The sequence below is a fragment of the Xiphophorus maculatus genome, chromosome 22 (genome assembly GCF_002775205.1).
Source record: "Xiphophorus maculatus strain JP 163 A chromosome 22, X_maculatus-5.0-male, whole genome shotgun sequence".
Lineage (NCBI taxonomy): Eukaryota > Metazoa > Chordata > Actinopteri > Cyprinodontiformes > Poeciliidae > Xiphophorus > Xiphophorus maculatus.
Window position 1 is genome coordinate 10,478,784 of NC_036464.1, and position 22,064 is coordinate 10,500,847.

The window sequence follows — 22,064 nt, forward strand, 5'->3', positions numbered from 1 at the left end:
TTTGTGAAGGTTTATGTGTGAGAATGTCATTTTTCCCCCTCTTGTAATTTTAAATTGTTAACTTAAAGCTATTTAGGCTTTATCGCAAGCATTTTAATGAAATATGCTAAAGTTTGTGTTTGTAAAGTGACAGAAAATGAAAAGGTTCTGGGGTGTGAATACCTTTTCGAGGGAAACTAAGCGGGCTCTTGCTGTTTTTGAATTGTGGGGCATGTAGACACCCGCTGTGTCATCCTCACTAGCGTGACGCACCAAGAACAGAGACTCATAAAGACCACAGTTAAAAATATAGCAAAACCCAAACCAAAAATAGTCTAACCAAAATCTGGTCTGCTGTTATTTAGTCGCAAAGTCTGCTGTGTTCTCCGCTTGCTACGTTTCTACGCGCAATGTGACCGGTTTCCAAAAGTCCGACAGCCTTGAACACACCACCACTCTGTCCCGTTGGAAGACAGTCTGTAAACTCGGGAGGGGAAGCGCTGCGCTGTGAAAACTCCCAGGATTTACACTCTGCCATTTTGAGTAAAAGACTGCCGACAGCGGAGTTCAGACGTGTCCATCAAGCGGCGGTCATGACCTGAATTAAAGCACAACAGTTCGGCGGGACTTTGTGAGTATTCATGAATTTCTTTTGCATCCCGCAAAAAAACAAAACAAAAACAAACATGGACACTTTAAAAAAAAATCAGGGACATGAGCAAGTTTCGGGGTGTTTGTAGATGGTGTTTAGTCCGCTTTGGTTCTGCTGTGAGTAAGTGTTGCATGCAGTGATACAGCTTTAAAAGTTGTAACAACAACTCCGAGTGTGTTTGTCACAACAGTAAAACTAAACTGGGACCCGAATTGGGCCTCTGTGTCCGGGTTACAGGGGCCTCTGATGCTCTGATGACAGCATCCTCGTTCTGTTTTGGTTTTCTACCAGCTGCTGTGGGAGAAATTAAATTGTTCACTCGGTAACTACTAGTGTGTTTGGCCGGGATTTACTGACCCCCCTCTGCGTGCAACAATGGTGCTAACAGTGCATCAAGATGCGAAACGAGATGGAGATCCAGTTAATTTACGAAAAGGAATGGCATTTTAATGTGGCTTTTCTAATGCGTAAGTTCAGCTGAGAAGTTTAAAAAAATAAACAAAATGAAAGAGACTTTGTTCACTTTTGGTTTCAAGAGCTAAACCTGTGTAAATGTGGCTGCCACAACGAAACTCAGAAACGGAAGTAATTCAACAAAAAATTATTTTAAAAGTACCTTCTGGGGTGTTGCTGTATAGCGTGTTTTGCACTTTAAGACCACTCTGTAATTCGTTGTAAAAGTCTAGTCTAATAAAATGGATACAAGTTTGTTTTTTTAATTACTTTTCATTGTGTTCTTACGTGTAGTTGTTGATGGTCATAATAGTTTCTGTGTCTGAAGTCGTGAAAGATAAAAGACAAGCACCCCGACATTAGCCGAAAGTAGCCGAAGAGTGGCGACGTCAGGCATGGAGTTCCGAACGTAGGCAGTTCGGAAATCCATACATTTTTGTACCCGGAAGTTAATTTTTCAGAGTTTCAAGTCGGGAAAACCACAAGAAGTCTCCTAAAATGAGAGTCCCAAAAGGAAAATCAATGCTAGTGGAGCAATCCTGAGATCACAATCCAATATGGCCGCTGGTTTGGCTGCTGCTTCACTGCTAATAGCTGTGGCAGAAACATTATTATCAATGCCTCTTAAAGCTGCAGTATGTAATTTTTTTACAAACAATATGTTTTTTATGTATTTGTTAGAACTGTCAACAAAATAATGTGTGACAGATTACCTGTGGTTCTACTGCCAACAACCAATCAGAGCCAAGAGGAAGAACTTATCACTGTCAATCACATAGTGAGACATAGTGCCAGTTTTAAGAAACATGTAAAGAAAACATATTGTTTATAAAAGTTACATACTGCAACTTTAAAGATGTTCTATTATTTGAAGCCAAGTTTTCAGTTTTTTCATACTAGAGCAAAAAATGTTTCCAACAGTGAACTTAAAACCACTCTTTCTTTCTCTCTCTGTTTCTAAAATCAAGCCGTTTAGGGAGGTTCTAATTTATTGTTTTAAAATTCCGATTTTTTAGGATGGTTTAGGCACTAAACTATGATGATATTTGCCCTTTAAACCAGCTTGGTTTTGTAAAATCTACATTTCCTCTTAATACTTTCACAGTACAAGCAGAATCCTTGCCCACAGACTGTTTTACTTCTCCTGAAAATAATCTTATATTATTTCCACAAGTGACAGCCCAACTTTAACTTTAACTGTTCTTTTTTCCTCATTAGCCTTCCCTAATTGCCTGAGAGAAAACTGCACACACTCACATATTTAATCTATATATCCTTTTTTTTTCTCCTCCCAGTCAAGCTGCGTCTGAAACAAACTCTACGGGTGCAACAATAAAAACTTTATTAAGTGTATGAGCGGAAAAAATCAACTGCAGGATCCAGACTCCCCTATTAGCTTTGCTTTGCTTGAAGCTATCTTTTCTTTTCTTTTCCTTTCTTTTCTTTTCTGTTTTTTAAGCTGGCGATAGAGATGCCCTTGGAGATGGCTCATCTCATTTTCAGCCACTGCCCCGGATTACATCGTCATTGTTTGTCACAACAGAAATCGTTTCGCTTTAAATTAAACTTGAGGGTGTGCCATGGCCTTTATATTCATGTCATCCCAGGAAAACCACAGACTTACTCGATGAGCAGGAAACATGTAGAGGATCCAACAGGAACCTGCCTCGTGTCATCAGGAAGCATCTGCATGCTCATCTTTTTTTTTCTTTTCTCTCAGCTCAGCGGTTTTACTCTGGAGCTATTTCAGCTCGGTCATCGTTTGTGGCTAAATGGCGATAAGTACTGGTTTCTGTCACGGTCAGAACATTTCACCTCAGTTCCCCAGAGGGGACAGCTCCACTGTGAAAACTTGGATGTTTGCTGACGTGTTTTTGATTCAGTTGCACTTTTTTTTTTTAAATTAAGAATTTCAAAGTGCAAAAACGTCCAAATAAAGCATCTCTGTTCTTGTATTATACTGTGCCTGTATTGAACTGCAGAGTCTCTCTTTCTGCATGTCTGCTTGAGGTTAATAACCAGATGCATCAGAATGTGATAAAGTGACATGGATAATATTTGTTGTAAGTTCACACAAGTGGAGCAGGCGGGTATTTCCTGTGTGCAAAGCCTCTGGTCCCAGAGGAATGAGTGGAATGTGTTCTTTTGTCCTCCATAGATTTAGCTGCGTCTCATTTCTGCACCGCCTGCGAGAGAGCCCAGGAAGAAAACTGGAAATAAGCCTGTCAGTGAACTCCCTCCTCCTGAAAGAACACATCCTTCTCTTTGAATCAAAGCTGACTGCCTTCTATAAGTCGGAGAGGACGGGCGAACTTGCGGATGCGTGCGTATGATTTACAAACATCCTCTCATTAGGAAGATGTTCTTCTGTGTTTGACTGAGTGGCTGTCAATCCGCTCTTCCCGAATTGGATCCCTCACAAAACCCGAGTATATTAATACCGAGGGGAACTTTCCATCGGATGTTTCCAACTTGCAAGTGGTGGCTGTGATCTTGGAGGGAGGAGGGAGGCTGTAATTGAGGCTTTCAGCTTGCTTGTCTTTATTGGGAGATGGAGCTTCAGCAGTTCATAAGTGGCTTCTCTCTGTGGCCTTTGAGCCTGATGTTTCTGAGAGCAGAGCTGCCAGCACATCAAAGGACAGACGATGATTGATTTGCAGGAAAATTAACTGCAAGACTGTATGAGGATTGCAGCATGTTTAATCTCTATCTGCTGTCAAATTAATTATTTTTTTGGAAATATGTCTCACATCTATGACGTTCATCCTACAGCGATGGCAGAGACATTAAACAGGCGTTATGTTTCTCTAGCTTCTTGCTTTACCAGCTGCTGCATCACATTATGGACCAATCAGACCCTTTAATGTGGCTGGGTTTTTGCCGCAATGACCAACTTCTCTCAAATGCATTTTGGAGCAAGTTCACCATAAAATATTTAGACCATCCTATTTTTTTAATCAGATCTCAGGAAGTCTAAAGTGCACAATGTGCAGTTCTTTCAAACCTTTGAATCTAAAGGGTTTTTTTGAGATTCTAACCAAAATGCAGACAGAAAAATAAGTGACTGTTCCTTTTGAAAGTGTTGATTGGAGAGATCAGAGATGTCCAACTCTTGTCAAGATCTTAAATATACATGACAGGGACTCTTGAGGACAGGAGTTGGACATTCCTGGTTTAGATCAGTAGGGAACAAATTTTGCTGGACAATAAATTGTTTTAATAATTATTGCAATAAATGAAAATGTTGTTTTGAGATGATTTTCAAGTGATATATGGATCTCAAAAACTAATAAACTTTAATTTTGCAAATAACATTATACACTGGAACTGTGTTTTATCTCAATAAAACATAAAGGTCTATGGTTGTAGCATAAAAAAAGTCAGAAAAAGTTAGGCAGTGTGGTATTTTTATGAGGTATAAAATACAATAAATTCTAAATCAAAGCAGGTTCATCAAATACAATAAATTTAAATTGACTACAAATTCATTGGTATCTTTTCTCACTGCAGCTCCAGCCTCTTCAAGGTTGAAAGATAATCTTCAGATCAAGCCGATGGAGTGACGGGCATGAGTTTTATTTTAGGAATTTGCCCTCAGGAAAAATGCTCTATTAATGTCCTCAGGGTCGTGTTTTCTCTGTGATAACTGGAGCTTGTGTTTAAAATCTTGTTTAATTTTTATCTTTAGCAACTGAAAATCTTTTTTAATATTTCTTTCTGACTCCTGTTTTTGTTCCTTTGACAGATGGAAAAAGACTTTGAATCGGAGGACCTATGATCCAGGAGCCGTTGTCCTTTGAAGCGTCCAGCCATGTGCTCCACTAACCATTCCAACTGGGTCACCTTTGACGACGAAGTCACGCCGGTCTCATCGCCTCAGAAGCCCCTGCAGTCACCTGCTCTTATCAAAGCATCAGTACCACGTCCCAATGGTCTGAAGTTGGTGCTTCCTCCAATCAAAGACACTTCCTGGAGCTTCAGCAGTTCACTGGAATCGCCTCAAAGCCAGTCAGGTTCCAGTGGGAAGTCTTTCAGACCCTGCAGCAGCGCCTTGAGTACTCCTGTGACTAGAGTCTCCACCAGCGCCAGCCCATCGTGCGAAAAAAATTTCTTCTTCCGGAGTTTTTCCAGTCCATCGGGCGTCTCGGTGCCCTCACCGGCACCAGAGACTCCGAGTCAACCCGCAGATGGGCCGAGCCCCTTCCCAGCTTTCAGGGGAAACTCTGGTCACTTTAACCCCTTCTGGGACGATTCCAGACGGAGCGTGGATGTAAGCAGCTCCTCCTCAGACTCAGACACAGACAACAGCCTACCGCGATTCTTTATTCGGACCAAAGATGGCAGCACGCCTCCCCGCGACCAACCCCAGAACCCTTTCTCCTTTGTCTGCAATAAACTGGAAGACCTGCAAGTAGGAAAGGAGGGACATACGGACATACTGGAGGGAAGAAACGAAGTGATAGGCGATGGTTCGGTACAGTTCGTCCCTAGGGGTCTTTTCCGTAGTCAGAAGAGGGACGGCTGGCCCGTCATGCTCAGGATTCCTGAAAAAAAGAATCGCATGTCGTCCCGACAGTGGGGGCCCATCTATCTCCGCCTGCTGCCCGGAGGCGTGCTGCAGATGTTTTACGAGAAAGGCCTGGAGAAGCCGTACAAAGAGTTCCAGCTCCTCCCCCAGTGCAGGCCGTCGGAGTTGAAGGTGGAGAGCTACAGCGAGCCTAGGAAGGTCCTCACCTTCAAGGTGGAGCTCTTCTCTTACACTGAGAAGAAGCGCTTCCACCCGAAGCTGGAGGTGAGTCACGAGGCGGAGGTGGAGCAGCTGCTGAAGTTTGGCTCCACGGCGCACGAGGACATGGAGGATCTGGTTGTCTCCATGGAGGAGGAGATCTTCAAGCTGAGCGTACAGCATCAGCAGAGGCGGCAGTACGAGGAGCAGGAGCTGTCGCTGCAGGTCACTGACCACATCTGGATACAGTTGGATAAGTCGGGGACGGTCATGGAGAGAGCAGCTGTCACCCAGATCCACTGTCTGGCCTTCCTGAGCGGACAGGGCGACTGTTTTCTCGCCCTGAACGATCTCGGCTTGCTGCATTCTAACTCCTGTTACGGGTACGAGGAGGACAGTGACCTCTGGATGGAGATCACCGACCGACATTTTCACCAATGCGTGAACGAGACTGAGTTTCAGATGTCCCGGCTCATCAAGTTCTCCCCTCCGGATGCGTGCAGGGTGGAGCTGATGCGGTACAAAACAGCGGTCCTGGGCTGCACTGAGATTCCCTTTTCGATCAAAGCTGTGGTCACGGTCCAAGGAGCCTATGTGGAGTTGCAGGCCTTCCTCAACATGTCCGCCACCTTCCTCTCTTCCCTCAGGACGTCCGACACCTCTCAACCGCTGTGCGAAAACGTGGTGATCCGCGTCCCGGTTCCAGGTGACTGGGTCAAGGTGACGCAGACGGTGGCCCTGCTGCGGCAAAGGTCGCTGAAGGCCCGAATGAACAGAAACGCCTGCCTGGGCTCGGTCAGAGCCACGGACTCGCAGCCCGTCATGCAGGTGTCCATCGGGTCTGTCAAGTACGAGAATGTTTATTCAGCCATCGTGTGGAGGATCGATAGACTGCCTGCCAAGAACACAGGTAACACTTCATGAAGAGATTGGTTAAAATGAATTGGTTTTAGATTCTCATACTGATAACCTTAAGAAATGCTACAGCTTGAGAATATTTCCACAAAAAACATAAACCAGAAAAGTATAACTTGATATTTCAAAACAAAATTTCTGCAAGAAAATTTTGCAGAAATATAGTAAATCTGATAAAAAGCTATACAATTACAATTAAAAGAGATAAGTTGTTGCTGCTGGTACTAAAAAATACAATATACATTCATGTAAAAACAAAATTAGGACATCCGATGAAAGAATCTAAGATTGATGAGGAGATTAAGAGGAATTTAAAATCAGTAAAGTAGAAATGCTAATGGAGGACAATCAAGTCTTAAAACAACAGCTGGCATACCCAGATCTACTATCCAACCAAATTTACTCATGCAACAGATGGGAGAAAGTCTCCAAAGTCCCTAAAATCTTGTTATGAGACTGACAGAAAACTTTTTACTTCTGCTGATATGAAACTTCATTCCTATGCAGCCAGAATGATGATGTTTTAGTTTAATGGGAGTCTTTTGCTCTGAAGGAAAAACACAAAGGTCAATCTGAAGGTTCTCTAAACAACAGAGGGAAAAGAAGAAGAGACCAAATATGTGAACATTTTATTTTTGACAGAATAAAGAAGGGTTAATATTTATTAATTGTATAATATCATAGCTATCTGCTCTGGTATCCATTCTATAGCCGGCTGATTCAAGGTCATGCTGCAATTAAAATACAATAAAATTTTGCAGAAATATAGTAAATCTGATAAAACAGTTACACAATTACAATTAAAAGAGAGAAAAACTTTTGTACTTTAACCTGGAATGTTAAATAATCGAATGTTGGAACACCTCTGACTGACAGCATATGAAAGGTTTGTGTTACTTCTGCCTTTGAGTCCAGCAGTAACTGGGGTGTGAATCCCATAAATGTTCAGAGAAATAAGTTGGTGTCATATTGTTTGAAATCCTGAAAACAACCAAAAAAACTTTAACTGGATCCTTTAATGTTCAGAGCAGCAAAGCCAGAACAGCTGTCACTATTTTTTTTTTCCAATCAGAAGGTGATCAGCAGCGTTTTGAATATTTTGTAGACAGAATGGAAAAGAACTTGAAGTAATCTTAACAGGATGTAATTAAGATGTCAAATATTTTTGGATGTAGTTGTATTTTTAAATGTTGAGCAACCAAAATCATTTAGACACTCCGGAAAGCCTTAGGAAATGGGCTCAAGACCTCTCATAAAGTTATAGAAAAATATTTGTTTTTTGGAAGTAAAAGTAGTCAAAATGAGCAATGAATCAAACCTGTGGCATAGGTGGATACAAACAAAAAAAATCAGAAAACATGAAAATATTTCACAAAAAGAAGAGCAGACAGAAATATTTTAGAATTGGACACAGAAACCAGATTCTGATCAGTGATTGGTAGCAAAAATCTGATTTTTTTTCCTCTAGTTGTTTTCACGATCAGAGATTTTTTTGTTCTTAGGTCTCACGCCTCAAACTTAATGAGGGAAGAAGACTAATGTAGCTATTTTTAGTATCAATGATCATTTTGAAGAGAAAGCACCAAAGCTCAGAGAAACTCAATTTTCATCTGAGGCATGCTGGGTATTTGTTCAGGCGGCTGCAGAAAGTTCAGAAAATAAACAAAAGTCTGACTGTGTTTTGTTTTATCCGTTTGAGGAATCTGACTGTTTCTGTCAAAGATTATACTAAGTTAGGATGCGTTACCAGCCATCCAGAAATGTCACTTTTTAAGATTAAAATCTAATTCCTCTACAAACAGACTAATAATGACTAAGCTGGGCGCCTGTGGATCAGCAGGAAGAAGAGTCATCTTGCATCTACTCCATTCTTCCCTTTATTGTTAAACTCAGTTTTAATTTATTTAGAATAGATCTCATATCAGTCACTGAACTTCTTGTGGTACAATTTGCAGCTACACATTTAGTGAAGCATAACCTGTCTTCAAAAGGCAACTTGAAATCATTTTTAGTCATGTTTTATCTACAGACACATCTGTTGCAAACCTGGAGGATTTAGCTGTATTTGTAGATTATCTGTGATTTAAGGAGAGATGGCTCTGGGCTGTCTGTGAGAAAGTCATTTTATTTTACTAAGAAAGCATTTTGTTGTTTACTCTGGTTTTCCCCAAAAGCTAGAAGTAGTCTGGCTTTTTTATATTTGATAAGGAAAAATTAAGAGTCTGATAAAATCAGAACTGGCAGATTAGCTTTACAAAATCAAAACTTGGCAACAAAATCTCAGCAGGTTTCAGCTTTATTGTCTCTCTTTGCACCTCAGGGCCGCTGCATGCTTCACCCTTGCTCATCCATTTTTGATGAGCCCCTCAGGACTTTTGGCTTACTTGGCATTGCATATTTATTTGCTGGTGTTACCATTGTTAACTACAAGAGCACATTGTTCCCCTCCCCCCCCTCTTGCAGCAGTGGATCATCCCCATTCATTCTCCTGTAAACTGGAGCTGGGATCTGATCAGGAGATCCCCAGTGACTGGTACCCCTTTGTCTCCATGGAATGTGAAATCTCGGGTGCGGTCGTGTCGCAGACCAGGGTCAAGTCCCTCGGCACTGTGAACGACATTCAACCGCAGAAACACGTGACCAGCTGGACGCGCTATCACTGTCAGGTGAGACGAGTCCTCAGGAAACTTCACACAGCAAACATTATACAAGGTGGATTTAAAGTCTGCGGACACATGCTAAGAGATGGAACCAAAATAAATTACTTCAGAGCCTTTTTGATCATCGTCATCCCTGACCTGAATTGCTCGACTGAAAAACAAACCGAAATCTTTTAGGAGAAAAAACGCAAAATAGAAACACAAATAATGTGATATTTTTTTTCTTCCTATTTGGTGTTGCTAATGTCACTGACGCATCCTATTTTCCTCACTTGATAATGAGTGGTTTTACTTTGCTCTATGATGAATTTAATGGCTTGCAAATTACTTTGTGCCCATCTCCTGACTGATACATTTTGACGCTGAGATGCCTGTGGCCATGACTTGGCTGTAAAATATGACTATGTCAGAAAAAAAACAAGCTTAACTTTTATTTAGGGTTAAACAGATGCACTTTAAATAATAGCAGAGTTATGTGGTTAATGCTGACGGCCACATCTCAAGATATAAGAAATTTGTGCAGCCACATTATTTTAGCTTTAGATTTTGCATTTTTTCCCCTGCAAAATGTAATTTTCAAATTTAATTTGTGCAGATTGTATGAGGGATCATATTTTTCTCATCGTAAAAACTTGGGATTTTAAAAGGGATTTGTAGACTTTTTATTTCCACTGTAGCTCAAACTCTATATTGGTTTCTCTAATTGTGTGTTTTTGTCTCTCTTTTAAGGTGGAAGTGGAGAAGAAATGGATTGAAACAGACTCACAGAGGCAATCTGGTTGTATGACCCAGTAATTTCCAAAACGGCATTTCTTTAGCTCGACACTCTTTCCAAAATCATCCTAATGAGGATCAAAAAACGTGAGAGGCTTTGAGGTTTTTGTCAGATTCAGATAATTCTTCCGTAACTGGTTGTATTTCTCATGAAATTCTGCATCCTTAACCCCGAGACTGAATGTCTCTAGGCTTAAAACAACTTAACATTCTTTTTGCCTAGCACTTTATATAGATTTTACAATAGATTTATTAATTATATTTCTATACTACTGTGTGTATATAAAATCTTGCATTCGCATCCTCTCTGCACTGCTCTCCGGAATGACTCACAGTCTCATTAAAGTCATGCTAAACAGAAATTATCCAATAATCAGCTAAAATCATCATTTATTTTCATCATCTTAGTTGGGGGTCAGGCCGTTTCTTACAATTCTGTCAAACAGACTTAAGAATCATTCCTTTAAATTTGTACTAAAGCATCTTCTATTATTGATAGGTTACATGAAAAGAAAGGTATTTGAAGCATTGTTGGTAATAATGAATGTACAAACTCATGTCTTAACTTTACTGTGTGACAGTATGAGCCTCATTATTGACAAGGCACAAAATTGCCACAATTCAACCACAAATATGAGTTAAATATATATATATATATATATATATATATATATATATATATATATATATATATATATATATATATATATATATATATAAATAGATACAATTTAGAAAGTGTAAGGGCATCAAATAAAGAATAAATTATTGTATTATTTCATTAACATTCTTATCTGTCCTGTTCAGTGTGTGTTATAAAAGCTGCTATTGACGTTTCATGGTGGGCTGCTGCATAGGAATGAAGTCAAAAAATTATATTAACATAAATACAACATTAAACTACTAAGTTTTAATGGTTTTTGACATTTCATGAAGTGTATTTAGTATTTTTTTTACATACTAATATGATAAAATTAACAATTTCATTTAAAATTATGGGTATATTATTTGATTGTGGCAGTTTTAGACTTTCATACTTACCAGCATTTTGTCATCATCAATACAGAGCTGACCCCTGACTCTAAACGAAGGCTGCTTTATGGACGACTTTAATTTTATTTAAGCAAATCAAATCTTTATTATGAGGTCTTTTTTGCCTCTTGGCTGGGAATAAGGTCTGAATAAAAGAATTAATTAAAAATGGTGAAGGTAATTTTTTTTTTATTTTTTATTTTATGTATGAGGTACCTGGCTTACGCTGGATATTATGTGCATTAAGAATAAAAACTGAATTAAACTTTAACGACTCTGAGTAGTTATTTTGTTCTTTTCCACCCATTAAACTTGGGACAAATTCTTGAGTTTAAATCTACGCAGCAAAAACAAAAGGTTGATTTAATGAGATGTACTTCTGGCTCTCAGTGATTGTACCTTTGATAGCAGGATGAGATATCCAGTACTGACACCGTGTTCCTCAACAGATTGCATGCAGCGCTCCGGTAATGATTTTCTGAAGTGCTACATGGTGTAAAGGTAAGTGGCCAGCAGAGAAAACATCAGAGCCGGAGCTGAACACGCCGGATTGGCACGCTTAGATAGAGAGAGAGAGCTGCACACGGATCGCCATTGTTTCACCAGATTACTCTTGTTTTATAAGGCAAGCGTCAGCTTTAGTTTTGGCTCTTCTTTTCATGACTCACTCCTGGCAGAAGCTTCGACTTGCAGGAACTCATCCAGTTCTTCCCTTTGTGAAAAAGAACGTCCCAAAACGATGTATTCTGGTTATGTTACCCCTTCATTGTTTACAGTCTCTACAAAGATTATGCTTTCTGACGTGTTGTCGAGTCACAATCAGAAACTTCAACTTGTTTATGGTGTTTTCAGGTAATAAATCAACAAAAAGTAGTGTGTAAATATACAGCGGATCAAGGAGTGTTGATGTGTTATTGGCCTCCAAGTTAATACTGTACTTTGTTTAAACACATTTTGCTGCTGGTACAACATCAAACCCTTCAGGGCATGGTTCTGGTTGCTTTGCTCAGCCAGACACTGATTTCTCTTTTTCTTTAGGTGGAAATTTATCTTTGCAAAAATAACTCAAGATGATTGAAATCTGAATGAGAGCATTCATAAACTGCAGTTTAGAAAAGTTTTCACACATTCCAGATGGTACTGAGGCCTCAGCTTTGACTATTTCATTCAAACACATGAATATTTTTTTATCTGATCCTTTCTATTGTAACTCTGGTTGTACGTTTCGGGCTGTTCTGCTGAAAAGTGAGTCTAAAGTTTTCCACTTCTGCTGAGGAAAAGCCTCCCCACAGCATGATGCATCTACCACCTTGTTTCATTATAGGATAATGTGAAATGTTAGTTTTCTGCCACACACGTTGTGCATATGGCCATAAAAATAAAAAAAATTATTGTATCTGACTGCAGTGAGCCAGGGCTACATATGGCTTTATTTCAACAGTGGCTCTCCTTTTACCACTCTTCAATAATGAAACTGGGTTTAGTTTTATGTATTATGAAGAAGCTGAAACTGAAGGTACATTTTATGAATCTAAAATTTATTTAAATGACAGAGTAATTTCTATTTCCAAGATATGTGCTGATAAATTAAACATGTAGTTCCAGAGTGGATGGCTATGCCATGTATCTTAAGAACAAGTCTTCACTTTTCTATATTTGCAGCATAAACTTAAGTGCAAAATTCAGAGCAGCTCTGTAGCAAAGTGACAGCTACAGTAAACTGCTCAGTGTGGAGATGTGTTTCATGTTGCCGCTTTCAGCTGCAGCACTTTCGCCCTCGGCAGAGGAAGAGTCGACCTCGAGGCCGGAAAGAGAGCCGTAATCGGCGAGCAGCCGGCTCAGAGGAAGAAGGGGTCAGGAGTTATGCTGCTGTGAATCTATTGAACATAAAGTTTTGAAAAGGATAATGCTCTTTTTGCAAAAAAACAAAACGATAGATATTTTTTAACTGGTTGTATGTCGTACTCTGGGTTCAGTGGTTCAGCTTGCAGTGGTGTACTAAATTCAGCTTACTGCATTGTTTTTTGTTTGAAAGTAACCATAAAGCAGGACTCTGAAATATATTTTCTTTTAAACTGGAAAAGAGGATGTAATGACGGGAAACCTGTTAACTTTTACCTATAAAAATGAAGAAAACACTATTTTCAGAGGTAAAATGGGATTATTAAGTATAATGAGCTTTATCAGGATCATTATCCTTTGCTGATATGCTTAGGGTTATTATCAATGTGGGAGACCCTTTTGTGGCCAACTTCCTGGTTGATGTCTTTCAGTATTTCCACGGAATATCTTTTTTTTTTCCATGATAAAATCTGTTTAATAAAACGCACCAGTCCCTCCTGCAGTAAACCTCCTGCTTAAACCATTAAGCTGCCTTCACATTTCCTTCTCTGTCTAAATGTATATTTATGGTTATTATGGACGTATTATGAACATACATTCATTAGACCATAAAAGATCATTTTTAGTATTTTTACCTGGATGCATTTACAAACCAGGTTTTTTAATCTGGATTTTTGTTGAGGTCCACAAGTTTTTCATCGGGTCATAAAAAAAAGGGCAGAATGAAGTGTGCCTCTCTTTAACACAAATGTTGCTAATTAAATGTATTTCAGGTTGAAAAACCTATGTACCATCATGACCTGAGCTTTCTTAAAACATTTTAAAGGTAATAACTGTTTGCCAACTTCTAGAAATGAAAAAAAAGCTATCATTAAAATGAAAATAAAAATGATTATTTAGCAAATAACTTTGGTAATTCTAATTAATCTCACCTGCAAACAGTGAAGAGGGAAAAAGTTATGTGTCTTATATGCAGTTTCTAGTCATTACATTTTCAGCTTTCTAACCCAGACTACAGCAGGTCATATAGGAGCTATCATTGTGTTATGAAGCTGAAAATCCTTCAACTGGATCCCTCCACATCTCCAGACATTAATCCTACGGATCACATTGTTGTCTGACTTCATAGTCTATAGGGACTGCTGGCTGACCTCGTCTAGACCTGCCTTGTATTTCCCCACTGTAAACAAGGAAGTGCTAAGAGCTCCTATAATTGTAGCACAATAAGCTCCAGTGGAAAAAGAAAAGTATGCCATGCAGCAGATGTTCTTCTCAGAGCTTCAGTAACTAAACGGTAAGCAGGAAAAAAAATAATTTTCTACATAAAAACACAAAGAGGGGTTTTTATAAACGCCCTATCAATAGGCAAAGGTCATTTTAATGATTCTCATCGGATACAAAAATCCTCCTCCATTACTACTAATAATAGAAAAATAGCTCAAAAATAAGCACTAAGACACTGAAATAATCCCAAAAGTACACCGTGCTTATACAAATGCACAGTAGTTTTGCACTATATTCAACCCAACTTGTCATACATACAGATATTACCTCAGTAATGTCACTGATAATAATATCATGATTTGCGGTTGTTTTGTATCATTGGTGTTTTGAAGGAGGGCTTTTTGGATCTCTGCGCCCCGGGCCGCAGTTCTTTTTAACCCGCCTATGACGTCACCTCGGGTTTTGCTCCTTTGGGCTGGAGCTTGATGATGATAATTACTGTCACCTGTGTGCAAGATCAGGAAACAGACGGAGGGTTATCAGCGTGATTTTTCTGCATTACGCTTCCAGGTTCACTGTTATTGATACGCAGTCTGACTTATACGATGCTGAATAATTCAGGCCCAGTGGTGAGAAAAGTCACACTTGTTTCCAAAAGCTGCTTTATTTCGGAAATGTTTATTTACTCTATCTATAGAGAACATATTTAGCTGATCTTACGGCTTGTTTTTATTTTCATTTTTATTTTTTATCCTAATTATTTCCGCAGGCCAAACTCTACCTGTCCATCATGGATGATGTGATTGACGGCATGAAGGAACTGTTTTTGGATGAAGGCCTTGAAGATCGAGTGCTGGACGACTTGAGGCATGTGAGTAAAGCAGAAAACAAAAGTTTCCAAGCGCAACAAAGTAAGGCCACCTAGCGGGGGGAGGGTGAACTACACCAGGAAGACGCGCCGCTGTGTCTTCTCTGCAGCTCTGGGAGTCAAAAGTGATGCAGTCCAAAGCAATGGAGGACTTCAGGAAGAACAACAACTCCTCCAACTTTGTTCTCCAGCTTCCTGCCAGCTACTCACAGGCCGACCAGAACCAGGAACGTCTAGGTGATGATCCACACCTTTAAGCATCTTACCTCTCTAATCAGTCAATTAAGTTTAATCATTGTGTCACTGTAAGAACTTTTGAAATAATTTAAATGGAGGGAGGCTTGTTTGGGTGTCACCTGTTTAGATTCTGTTTTCTTTTTCTTTCTCCAGATTTGATGCAAACAGGTCAGAACGTCCACAGCTTACCGGTCCAGGTAAGTGTCATAGAAACGGTCAGTTTCATACAGCTCATACCTTCCTGGAGCTTACTGGTAACTTACAAGAAGCTTATCCAGAACTTTTCCAGATCTTGGTACATTTATGGAGAAAGCCATAAAAGTTCTGGAATATATTTGGTAAGCTCTGAATGTGACTGAATGTAACTTTTATTAAAGTTACCTAAAATACCTGGTGAGTTCTGTGAAAGCTCCTGAAAAGTAACTTGTATTCCTCTTTTTTTATTCAGTCATGGCAAAAAAGGTTTGAAACTGACAAGTATTTTGCTTTTTATATTTAAAGCTTCAGCAAAATCATTATTTAATCTTACCATGCTGCAGTGCCATAATTTCATAAAGGATTAAGAAAAGCACAGAGATTTTAATGGGATTAAAGTCCTGGGAGTTTGACTCTCTTAAATTTTTTTTGTCTTTTGAAGCAATATACTCCTGGTGTGTTTTTAAATGTATGGCTTCTTTAAGGTTTTATTTTATTGAAATTGATGACTGAGTTGACACATAAATATCATCTGGGTGCTTCACTGTCCAAGTTCCAGGATATTTTTCATGTTTTCTTTGGACAGTCCTGTCTCCAGATGTGGTAAAATGGCCTTGGGTTTTATCTAAGAAACAGACTTTCTCCACTTCGCTTCATGTATAGAAGCTACTGTTTTATTTCAGGATCACAATAATCGGCTGCCTTGTCCTCGTTACTTTCCTCTGATTGTTAAAATGACGCAAGAAGGGATGAAAAAGTGATATTTTTTTGTCTTTTGGATTAAATTAATTGGGTTGAAGTTAATTTTCATAAATTTGGTAATCAGTTGCATCTGATCTCATCATTCTTAATTGCAACAAAGAATCAAAGCAAATTGCCTTTAAAAAAGAAAAAAGATGTAAAACTTTATAATACTAATTAAGAGCATAAAATGAACAGATTAGCTCTGAGATTTCCACCATTTTAAAAAAAATTCTGCATATTTTTAGAATTTAATTGGAATTTTTTTCAATAAATTTTTCTTTTAATGTACTAAATAATTACATTTAATTATAAACTTGATTTCATAATCTTATGGTGCATTTGCTTATTTTAGCTCCCCCCCCCCCCCCCCCCCATAACCTAAATATTAGACATGTGGACAAATAAAGCCATATGTTGCCAAGAAGAGACATTTTCATTACTATAAGACATCTTTATTAGTAGAACCTGTATTTTGTGAATTTGCTGTGAATTTTTTAAAATGTAAATCTGAAAACTAACATTGTATTTCATCTTTTTACCAGAACAAAACAAAAGCTCTTGCTACTTTTTCGCTCCCCGCTGCGCTCCCCTACTCCGTTAAGATACCAGCAGGCGTCACTCTGCAGACGGCTTCTGGTACCGAACAGCTTTAGCCTTCATTACTTTCTTGTTCTTGGGTTTTAAATGGTAACTGTTGGAAAGTAAAAATTCCCTTTTCTGTTTCCTGAAGGGCAACTTTACAAAGTCAATGTTCCTGTCGTCGTTACTCAAGCTCCAGTGGGGCAGCAGGCTGCGTCCCGTGTTGCTCAAACCGTCCCAGAACAGAGCGAAGCGCCAGCAGCAGCAGCTCTACCAAATCCCATCCCGCTTCACGAGCCGGAGTCCTGCTCTGCTTCGGATTCTTTCATCACACAATCGAGAACCAGTCTCACCCTGAATCAGGAGAGCGGCCTTCCTCGGGAGCCTCCAGGTCGAGAGGTCACATTGGGAGGAAGTGATTCGAGCTCCCAGTCTGAACCTGCCTCTCCCTGCACTCAGCTGTTAGACTTCCAGATTTCTGCAGAGGAGGCTGCTCTTGCACAGAAGAAGCAAAGCAGAGACATTGACGAAATCCTGAAAGAAGTGATAGAAGAGGAGAGGGAGAAAGCCAGCAGGGTGTGGAAACTAGGTGCTGGGAATGCTGGGAACCAGTCTGGAGCTGATCTTGGGGTAACTGAGCATTTTCCCTCTTTGAACCTCCAAGCAACTGTGTTGAATGCCACTTAATTATTACATACAATGTGCGTTTTCATAACTTTGACTAAAGTAATGCAGAATTTGCGTTTGTGAAAAATGCTGGTTCATATTGCTTTAATAAACCAAACGAGAAATAAAATGTTGTCTCTTTCAAAATAACTGCAGATGCTACAGTAGAAAATGTCACTTTGGGCTGTAAAGGTAGCAGATCCTTGTCAGATTGTTTCATTTTAATTTTGAACTTGATGAAACAAGTGAGCATCAACTTCAGGTTGCACCACATAACTCCAGCTCCTCCTTGTGTTTCTTTGCAAAGCTGGACTTGGACTACACCTACAGAGAGCTGTCGGATATTGTTCAGCTGGATGGCCCTGCCGATGACTCGGACCCAGAGGAGGAAGAGGAGGCTCCCATGGAAGAGAGCGACTTCCTGGGTTTGATCAATGCAGAAGCAATCAGAGTGCTGCAGGAGGAAAACTGCAGCGACAGCAACAGCATCTCCTCCAGCAGTGACGAAGGCATGGAGGGCGAACTCGCCAACGTAGAAGATGAGGTGAGGGTGACCTTCATGTTCAGTCTTATGTTTTGTCTCGTTTACTGAACTGTGTGAATTGTGTTTGTCCAGTTGTAGGTAATTTCCTGTTTTTGCTTTACTCTGTTTTCAGTCATTTATTTAGGGAGGGAAAAAAATTCAAATTCTTCAATACTGTATCTAAATTCCCTTTGGAATCAATAAACATCTGCCACCCTGTTGCTATGGTTATGGCAAAAATCAGTTTAGCTATGCAGCATCCAAATGAGAAGGAACGGTTGTCTCAAAAAAAAGCAATTTCTTTTTCCCCAGGTAGATGAAATTGAAAGTTTGAAAAAGGGAAAAAAATCTCAAAGTTCAGACCTGCTGCTGCTCTGAGCGGCGCAGTTCTAGCAATCCAACTCACACTTGTAGTATGTAGAAAAGAAACTTTGGCTCCTTTAGGTCCCACATCAGCCCAAGACCATCACACTACCACTACCATGTTTGACTCTTTATGAAGTGCTGTTTCATTTTTATTTAGCCTGGAAAACAATTACTCCAGCCTAAAAAAAAAATCACTTTGGTTTTCATTATTATCTTGAACTCTTTGGGATCACCCAGATGTTTTTGTTTTCTTGGAAATGAAATGAAGGTTTTTGTGTTTTCTGCTGAGCTGAGGTTTCAGCCATGAAACTCTTTTCTTCCTCATCGTTGATACATCAACACTGATTATAGCTGAAGAAAGGGAGGCCTGCAGTCCCTCAGTGCTGTGCAATTAAGTAAATAAATCAATTTCTATTTTTGATCACTAAAACAAAGTATTTACTGAACAGTGTATTTGCATTATTACTCTAGTTTATTCTTTGATAAAATCTTCTGCCTCTTTCAAAGACTTAGGATGGAGCAAAGAGAGGACAGCAGCGCCGCCCTGGTGGCTATAAAAATACATGCAGTTGGTATGAAACCGCAGTGTTGGCACAATTTTGTTTGCAGTTGGCTATGAAATGACTAAAACTGTAAAGGGATGAAATAACCACAGGCCTGTAGTAGTGACGTTTAGCAGAATAGTCCGTTAATTGGAGTGGGAACAAATTTAATAATACAGTGCAGATTAAAAAAACAAACACAATGTTTTGTTACTGCACCACCCAGCAACACAGCAGTTGTGTTCAATTTCCTGAAAACTCTTAATAATCAGTGAGATTATGTATAAAATAAATGGAATAACTAATATATTTAGACTAAATTTAAATATACATGCAGGATATATCGGTGGCTGAGCAAACCGTTGTGAGCATTTTTGTTTGATTACATAAATCAAACAATTACTCTAATTTTGTTTTCCATTTCCTAAAGTATTTGTCACCCTCATTTTCACCCCCCAATTTTTTTTTTTTAAGTATAAATACCATCACCTTTAAATAAAGAAGGTATCTGTGAAGGTTGAAGCCAATTCACCTTTGAATTGTAATTAATGCTGTTTTCATCAAACTCCGCAAAGAATCGTGATATTAATGTTGATGGAGAAATTTAGTTTGCTTTTTAATTTTTTGATTCTCCATAATTGAGCTGTTTTGACCTCCTGGTTGAGTGGATCATTTGCTTTTATGCTAACTTTCGCTGAATAAGTATTCCTGGAAAATTCCCTGCTTCTCATGATTTTCTTCACTGGAGTCCCAAATATTTAAAAAGGGCCTACAGCGCTTCATTTTTGTTAATCATGATGCACTGTCATTTAGGATCCTCTTAATTCTGGAGACGATGTTGTTGAACAGGACATCCTGGATCTTTTTGACACGGACAATGTGATCGTTTGTCAGTATGACAAAGTAAGAACGTCCGTTCCCTCTCTTTGAACAAGCGACTCTAAACAAAGTCCAGCACTGGACATTAAATATTGCAATATTTGTTCACGTTGCAGATTCACCGCAGTAAAAATCGCTGGAAGTTTCACCTGAAGGATGGAGTGATGAGTTACGGAGGCAGGGACTACGTGTTTTCTAAAGCTATAGGGGAAGCGGAGTGGTGAGCGGATCGTTTCATAAAGGAAAACCATGAATAAAAATGAAGTGCGGAAATTCAGTTAACAGAGTCACATTAAGCCGTTTCTGTTTCAAATCACTGTTAGTTCTTGTCATTATTTATCAAACCAAGGCTGAAAGTGGGAACTTTGAAGTTTCCTTTAGTTTATTTTGCTCCAGTTTACTGAGAGAAATGTAAGGAATTGTTGTTATGTTTGAGAGAATTTTATTAAAAGACCCTTTCTCTTCTGCTTTGTTTTGGGGGGTTTCTTTTGGTATGTTTTCTCCTATTTTAAAAAAAAATAAAAAGCAAAAAAACCCCAAAAAACTTAGATGTACTCTAATCTGAATGAATATGTAGTACATCTTATTGCAGTGGAGAAATCAAACGGTTTTAAAAATGCATTGAGAATTTACTCACTGACCATCTCAATAGCATTTAAATTCAAAAAGTGAAACTTACTAAGCAATTAACTTTAAATTGTTTTTGCCTTCTGATGAAAACCCATCATTTATTTTTTCAGAAAATAGATTGCATTATAAGAAACTGAGAAATTATTTTTGAAAATTTGATGAGCTACAAAATCAAATGGATCACTGCTGACTTTACACCAAGCAAAAGGTCTCTTGATAAAGAAACTGATTTCTTGCACCTTGCAACATTACTTTAATGGAAGGCTTGATAGAAGGAAAGCATGGTTGAAAACTGTGCCCAAGAAACAGGGCACAAGGTAGACAAACCATTGGTAAGAAATATGTATGCAGCTTCACAATTTGCAAAACAAAGATTTTAAAAATTTCTCCCCATATTCAGATGTCTTCTAAGTCTGTTTAGATCTGTGAAATTACTTATCTGAATTTATTGAGACAAAGAAATCCTTAGAAAATGTCACTGGGGAAAAGGATGAGCTGTTGCTGGCTTCCAAACTTGACACAGATTTGCACATAAGAAAATAGCAGAAAAAAAAGTTTGCATTGTCAGTTTTTTTCCAGGGTTTCTGCTGAGACAAGTCTGCTAAAGATAACAGATGGGAAAAAATGTTTTTGGTAAATGGTTTCAAAACTTTCTTTGAATAGACTCTTTTGATCTAAGGAGAAAATATTTGCTTAAAATATGAATAATGTAGAACAGAACCTTCTGTGAAAGATGAAGGTTGTCCTTGCTAAATACACTCAGAAAAAGAGCTGTGCAGTGATCGAAAACTATAAGCAACAGCTTGAATGTTTTACTAGTAAAATGAAGGGTTTTTTTCCACCAAATGTCTAAGAAATTCCACCTGTTGCAGAGTGTTTTCGGTAGCCAAGTGTGAAACTGTGGAAAGGAAGATCCAAGAAGAGATTTGATAAATACCAAAAGTAAATGACCACAATTTTATTTAAATAAAACAGACATTTCAGTATAAAGTTTGACTTTTCATGTTACTACAGTCTTCAAACACTCCTGTCAAAATGTCTCCTGAACCCAAAAGGTGGCGCTAAAAGTCAACTTTGAGTAGAACCGTTTAAAAAGACATTTAAACCTTTTTATTATATACAAATGGAAAAGTCTCGATTTAATAAAGATATTTCTGAAATCATTAATGGATTCATGGTGGATCTCAAGTGTGTACACCCCTATGGAAATGCTAGGAGTTTGAAAAACAAAATGAGGAATCCTTTTAAAATTGTTCCCAACTTTTAATGTGGATGTGAAGATTCTGTGCAATTCCATTGGAAAAAAATGTTAGGGGAAAATGTAAAAAAAATGACTTTCTTAGGTTTGCAGACCTAGAAATACTTCTTGAAGAACATTTGAATTATTTTCAGTGTGTGCTTTTTCATCTGTCAAAATGTTGGTTTTTGGTTCTGGACTTTAACTGGACCGTTAGGAATAAAACTTCCTTACAGCAAAGCAGCTTTTTATTTTTGGTATGCAGTATGTTTGGACAAAATCAACTTTATAGCAGAACAATTTGGTCTACTGTGACCATGAACGGCAATCCCACAGCATGA

The 22,064-nt window shown here is 38.8% G+C and overlaps 1 protein-coding gene across 1 annotated transcript; it reads left to right on the plus strand.

Moving 5' to 3' along the window:
- Window positions 1–247: 247 nt before the first annotated feature.
- On the plus strand, window positions 248–20,323 carry LOC102231606 (stonin-1). The gene is made up of 11 exons (XM_023327609.1): window positions 248–610; window positions 4,830–6,720; window positions 9,189–9,391; window positions 15,027–15,128; window positions 15,236–15,362; window positions 15,516–15,559; window positions 16,844–16,937; window positions 17,032–17,510; window positions 17,854–18,090; window positions 19,791–19,880; window positions 19,973–20,323. The coding sequence occupies exons 2-11, from the start codon at window positions 4,896–4,898 to the stop codon at window positions 20,078–20,080; spliced, it is 3,309 nt and encodes a 1,102-aa protein (XP_023183377.1). The 5' UTR covers window positions 248–610; window positions 4,830–4,895; the 3' UTR covers window positions 20,081–20,323.
- Window positions 20,324–22,064: the final 1,741 nt, after the last annotated feature.

What these genes read in the sequence shown, in the direction of transcription:
- LOC102231606 (XM_023327609.1), top strand. Translation starts at nt 4,896, where the DNA reads ATGTGCTCCACTAACCATTCCAACTGGGTCACCTTTGACGACGAAGTC. An exon ending in AGTCTGGAGCTGATCTTGGG is followed by an intron (nt 17,511 to 17,853) that starts GTAACTGAGCAT and finishes TTCTTTGCAAAG; the next exon opens with CTGGACTTGGACTACACCTA. An exon ending in TCGTTTGTCAGTATGACAAA is followed by an intron (nt 19,881 to 19,972) that starts GTAAGAACGTCC and finishes TTCACGTTGCAG; the next exon opens with ATTCACCGCAGTAAAAATCG.